The sequence below is a fragment of the Mobula birostris genome, chromosome 24, assembly GCF_030028105.1.
Source record: "Mobula birostris isolate sMobBir1 chromosome 24, sMobBir1.hap1, whole genome shotgun sequence".
NCBI classification, from domain to species: domain Eukaryota; kingdom Metazoa; phylum Chordata; class Chondrichthyes; order Myliobatiformes; family Myliobatidae; genus Mobula; species Mobula birostris.
The window spans coordinates 62,088,196-62,093,481 of NC_092393.1; the positions used below are offsets into that span (position 1 = coordinate 62,088,196).

Below are 5,286 nucleotides of genomic sequence, written 5' to 3' on the forward strand. Positions count from 1 at the left end.
GTTCGATACCCCCCTCCTTTGGACAACTGGCTTGGAGACATGCCCCTCCCTGGCACCGGCAGATAACCGCCCTTTGCTGTAGCTGAAATGAGGGGTTTGATAATTGCCTGTTGCTTTGAAGGGTTGGTGCAGAGCTGGTAATTGGGGAAACTGGGTTGCTTTCCCCCGATGTGAACAGCTTCGATCTGTGGCAGCGCAGGGGTTAACTTTCACTCTGCCCGTGACGCGTGTTCATTCTGTGTGCTGCACTATCACGCATTTGACGTCAATGTGGGACTTGAAGCATAAAAGAACCGAGGCTCCTTGCAGGATAATCTCTTCCATGAACAAACATAACCTTTCAGAAGCACACACTTTACCCCTTCACTGTTATATTGAGGAGATTGATTTATTCTGCATGTTGCTGCCCTCTGCTCTTTTCCATTTGGACACTTGCCTCCATTGCTCAATGTGTGACGTAGGTGTTTGGTTTATTTTGAAGGTTGTTGACTTTTTTTGTTAAAAGCCATCTGGCTTTAATTTGATTTCTAGTTTTGTATCAGTGCTTTAAAAATGCTCAAGGTGGTGGACTGTGGTATCCTTTCCAATTATGTTAATACTTGTAATGTTGTACCTTTGCATTTAGCAAGCACATTTTTCAAAGCTGCTGCTTATGTAACATGAGAATTGAAGTGATTTTCAAATGTCACCAAATCTTTTCCTGGTTTGCTTACTTTAATTTTGTTTTCTTTCCCCTCTTTAAAGGAACAAGCATCATTGCAAACCTGAGAAGCATAACTTCCGTCCTAACCAACACTATAAGATACCAAGCTACTCTGAAGAGATCTAAACACTATCTGACAGGAGTTAATATTTCTTTAGGTTTGCAACACAGTTTGCAGCTCATTCTGGTTTTTGTGTAGCTATGCAGCTAGAAATCCAAGTAGCGCTCAACTTTATTATCTCATACCTGTACAACAAACTCCCGCGGAGACGAGTCAACATTTTTGGTGAGGAGCTGGAACGGCTGTTGAAGAAGAAATATGAAGGCCACTGGTACCCGGACAAGCCATACAGAGGGTCTGGATATAGGTGCGTACACATAGGGGAGTCCATTGACCCTGTGATTGAGCAAGCTGCCAAAGAAAGTGGACTGGAGATGAAGGATGTTTGTGAGAACCTGCCTCAGGATTTGAGTGTGTGGATAGATCCTTTTGAAGTGTCCTATCAGATTGGAGAGAAGGGGCCTGTCAAGGTGCTGTATGTGGACGATAATAATGACCTGGATAAAGAAATCAAAAACAGCTTCAACCCTGAGGCCCAGGTCTTTATGCCAATTAGTGACCCAGCAGGGGGTTCGCCTGTGTCCAGCTCCCCCTCTCCTCCCTTTGGTCAGTCTGCTGCTGTGAGTCCCACTTTTATATCTCGCTCTGCTCAGCCTTTAACCTTCACCACTGCCACTTTCGCGGCTACAAAATTTGGCTCAACCAAAATGAAAAGCAGCGGCCGTAACAACAAGGTGGCTCGGGCCTCCCCCACCAGCCTTGGCTTGAATGTGAATAACCTGCTGAAGCAGAAAGGCTTGTCAACATCCATGCACTCTCTCTATGGGCTTGGCGTGGGTGTGGGCAGCCAGCAGCAACAGCAGAAGACTTCAGCCCTCTCCCCTAATGCCAAGGAGTTTATTTTCCCTGGCATCCAGGGGCAGGGTGGTAGTGGTGCAATATTCCCAGGGGAGAGCTCTGTGAACATCAGTCCTCTCCAGTATGGGAATGCCTTTGACATGTTTGCCTATGGAGGCCTCAGCGAAAAATCCTTTATGGAAGGCCTGAGTTTCAGCCTCGGTAACATGCAGTATTCTAACCAGCAGTTCCAACCTGTCATGGCTAATTAGAGGGTTGCGGGGGGAGGGTCTCTAAAATTATATATAAATATTTAGCCCTGATTATACAAGTTTAAACTTAACTGAACCCAAGGGTGTTTCCCCTTACCCCCTTGAGATAATTTTTAAAAATTGGAATTGGGGCGTTACAAGCTTGTAGTTTGGCACTTGGTTATTTAAAAAGCATCAATATTTAGTTTTGCCAACCAAGCACAAAGATAATTTTATATGGACTGTGCACCTTTTTTAAATAAAATTTAAAAAGAGAAAAATGGAAAATGTTGTGGAGATGAAACCTCCTCGAACAGTATTTACACATGGACAAGACATGGGCTGATTTAAGAATTGGCACTAATAAAAGTGGGATTTCTGGTCTTTTTGTAATTGTATAATTTAATTTAGTATGAAGTTTGTAAAATACAGAGTATATATTGTTTCTACAACACGGTATTGCATTTATATCTTTTTACTACAGTGATCTGTGATGGCTGCGATAGTTTGCATACTTTTTTACAAATTGTAGAAAGAAATCCACATTCGGAGACATCAGAATACTCAAGTTGTGTACAGACTATTCCCCAGTGCTGTTTAAAGTGTAGAAATTTCACCTTTTTTGGAAAATAAACAAGATTTGTATTTTCTGTTAAGAGTTTAAAGTAAAAATAAATTTTTTGCTATATATTATGGACAAATGTAATCGTAATATTAATTTTGTACCTACCTTGTGCAATACTTGATAAAAACAGTATAACAAAAGTATTGAGTTTGTGTCTTACCTGTCAAGAGGGACTGAGATAGTTTATATTGGTAGCAGTTTATATTAAAATGCTTCAAAAATTCAAGTCTTGGGACTTCCTTTTCTATTTCACATAGTGTGAACTTGTTCACTGGAGGTTTGAATATTTTTAATTATGCTAGTTGTGCATTTGTTGGAGTATGGAGTATACCCCAGAGTATGGAGTACCTGGGGTATGAGGATAAGTTGGAGTTGAAATTTATCAATGCAGTTGTCTAAAATATATAGCTTTCCAGTAATCTGTTTGAAATATTTGTGTTTGAAGAGGGTAGATAGAGAAATGCTCCCAACTCGTGGGCATATTAAGTCTAAATTAAAACAATCCCAGTCATCAGTAAAAATGAGAAGCATTCTATGATGTGCATTGGAAATCTGGATCACGGTGGTCCAGGACTGGAATTGGCTGCCTGTAGGCTTGGTGGAGATAATCAGGCCCTTTAAAGGGGAGTGAATATATTTGCCGTAAAAGAGCAAGGTTGCTGCATGAGTGGAAGGTCTTCCAGAGTGCAGAGGTGTTTCAAGGTTATCAGAGGAATAGATAGAGTGGACAGCCAGCGCCTCTTCCCCAGGGCACCACTGCTCAACACAAGAGGACATGGCTTTAAGATAAGGGGTGGGAAGTTCAAGGGGGATATTAGAGGAAGGTTTTTTTCTCAGAGAGTGGTTGGTGCGTGGAATGCACTGCCTGAGTCAGTGGTGAAGTTTAAGAGACTACTAGACAGGTATATGGAGGAATTTAAGGTGGGGGGGGTATATGAGAGGCAGGGTTTAAGGGTCGGCTCAACATTGTGGGTGGAAGGGCCTGTACTGTGCTGTACTATTGTATGTTCAGGAGGACGTAAACAGGGAGAGATTGGTAAACCTGGGTTTTTTTCCTCTGGGATGACCTGAATCAGATGTGCTAGCAATGTTTATAAGAAGCTGTTAGGCATATGAGCAGGGATGTGATCATTTGTAGGCGGACTGGCATAGATGGCACAGATTATAGAAAGCTTAACACCGTAAAACATAGATACAGATTTAAGCCGTTTGGCCCCTCAAGTCCACTATCATGGCTGATTTATTTCCCCCCTCAGCCCCATCCTCCTGCTTTCTCTCTGTCACCTTTAATGCCATTATAAGGAAACCGGTCAACCTCCACTTTAAACTGCCTGGTGGTGTGTGGTGCCAATTCTATGGAGCAACACAGACTCTGAATCTGTGAGGTCACAGTTTTGTTTTTAGAAAGAGTTCACAGGATGGGTGTGCCCTTTTGGTAACCTGATCTGCACATTTTTGTGGATTAACTCATCTGGTTTCTGAGGCAGTGTTACTGTCTGGTGGAGTTTGCTGAAGATGCCACTCATTCAAGCATTTCTATTAATTAACTGAACAAGATGTTGGAAGTTGTTCCCCTTCTGGAGGCAAGATTGGAGATTTTATTCACTAACTTGACGAAACCTGTTTTTCCTGTTGAATGACATTTAAGCTAGAGAAAGGTAGCTGCACTGCCTTGCTGCCAAAAATCATAATGGGAGTTTTTAATCAGACGGTCAGATGGGGGGTTGGCCTGCTTTTGCCTTATCCCTGACACTGAAGCCTAAATAGGGCATATTCATTTTTTGAGAACTTGGCTTCTCTCTCTGACCCAATGAGTGTCTCCAGCATTGCTTTTAGTTAAATTTCAAGCATATGCGGTTTTAAAATCTTGTGTAATATTTCAAGCTCTGTTTGCTTTTGGTTTGAAGGGAAATGGCATTACAAGTGTTTGTCAGTGCAACTGTACAGTGGCATTGAAGGCAGTCTGAAAGTTACCAGTTCAATTTGTGGGGTAAGAGGGTTGAACTACCAGCTAGTGAGATTGGTTCACTTGGAGTTCAAGTGTGTGGAATGTTCTGGAAATACTTACTGAAGGAAAATGACAGGAATCACAAAGGCTAAGGGTGTAATTACCACATTCAAGACATGTCATTTAAAACTGAGGAGCTTCATGCAGAAGGTGGTGAATCTCCTAAATGTCCTGAAGAAGGGTTTTGATTCAAAACATTCATTTAGTCACCTACATAGATAGTGCTGAGTCCCTCCAGCATTTTATCTGCATAATCTCTTATGATTAGGGTATTTAACAGAGAAAGTCTGGAAATTGACATGAGAGAGAGATGTACCCCCAGGCGCAGTGCTTGTGACCTTGAGTTCACATAGAGGTGTTATTTCATTTCATACACAAACATTGGAAAAAAAATGAAAACATTTTGTCTGCATGTGGTCGCCTTTGATTTCCAAAATGGGGAATGTCAATATATTGAGCTTTTTACAAATGATGCCAATGTTTGTTTCAATGTATGATACACTGTGAGACTGAGGAGGATTCACCAAGGGCAAGTGAAGGATCATATTTAATTACTCTTCCTCAGAAAAGTGGAAAACAATAGAAGGAATGTGTCAATCTCTGCGATGTTTGAAATAGACTGATGGTTGAGCTGTGCCCTGGGTTGCCAGCTGGAGTTTTGACGAATATGGAGCAGACTCGATGGGCTGAATGGCTGAATTCTGCTCCTACATCTTCTACAGAAGAGGCTTTATAAGCGAGGAATTAGGACAAGAACCACAGTTGGGTAGAGGCATGACAGCAAGGCATACTTAACTTTTA

The 5,286-nt window shown here is 41.8% G+C and overlaps 1 protein-coding gene across 1 annotated transcript; it reads left to right on the forward strand.

Moving 5' to 3' along the window:
* The first annotated feature begins 322 nt into the window (after nt 1–322).
* On the forward strand, nt 323–2,703 carry tob1a (transducer of ERBB2, 1a). Its single transcript, XM_072242732.1, has 2 exons — nt 323–457; nt 745–2,703. Exon 2 carries the CDS (start codon nt 905–907, stop codon nt 1,871–1,873), a length of 969 nt encoding a protein of 322 aa, XP_072098833.1. The 5' UTR covers nt 323–457; nt 745–904; the 3' UTR covers nt 1,874–2,703.
* The last annotated feature ends 2,583 nt before the right edge of the window (nt 2,704–5,286 follow it).

What these genes read in the sequence shown, in the direction of transcription:
- tob1a (XM_072242732.1), top strand. Translation starts at nt 905, where the DNA reads ATGCAGCTAGAAATCCAAGTAGCGCTCAACTTTATTATCTCATACCTG.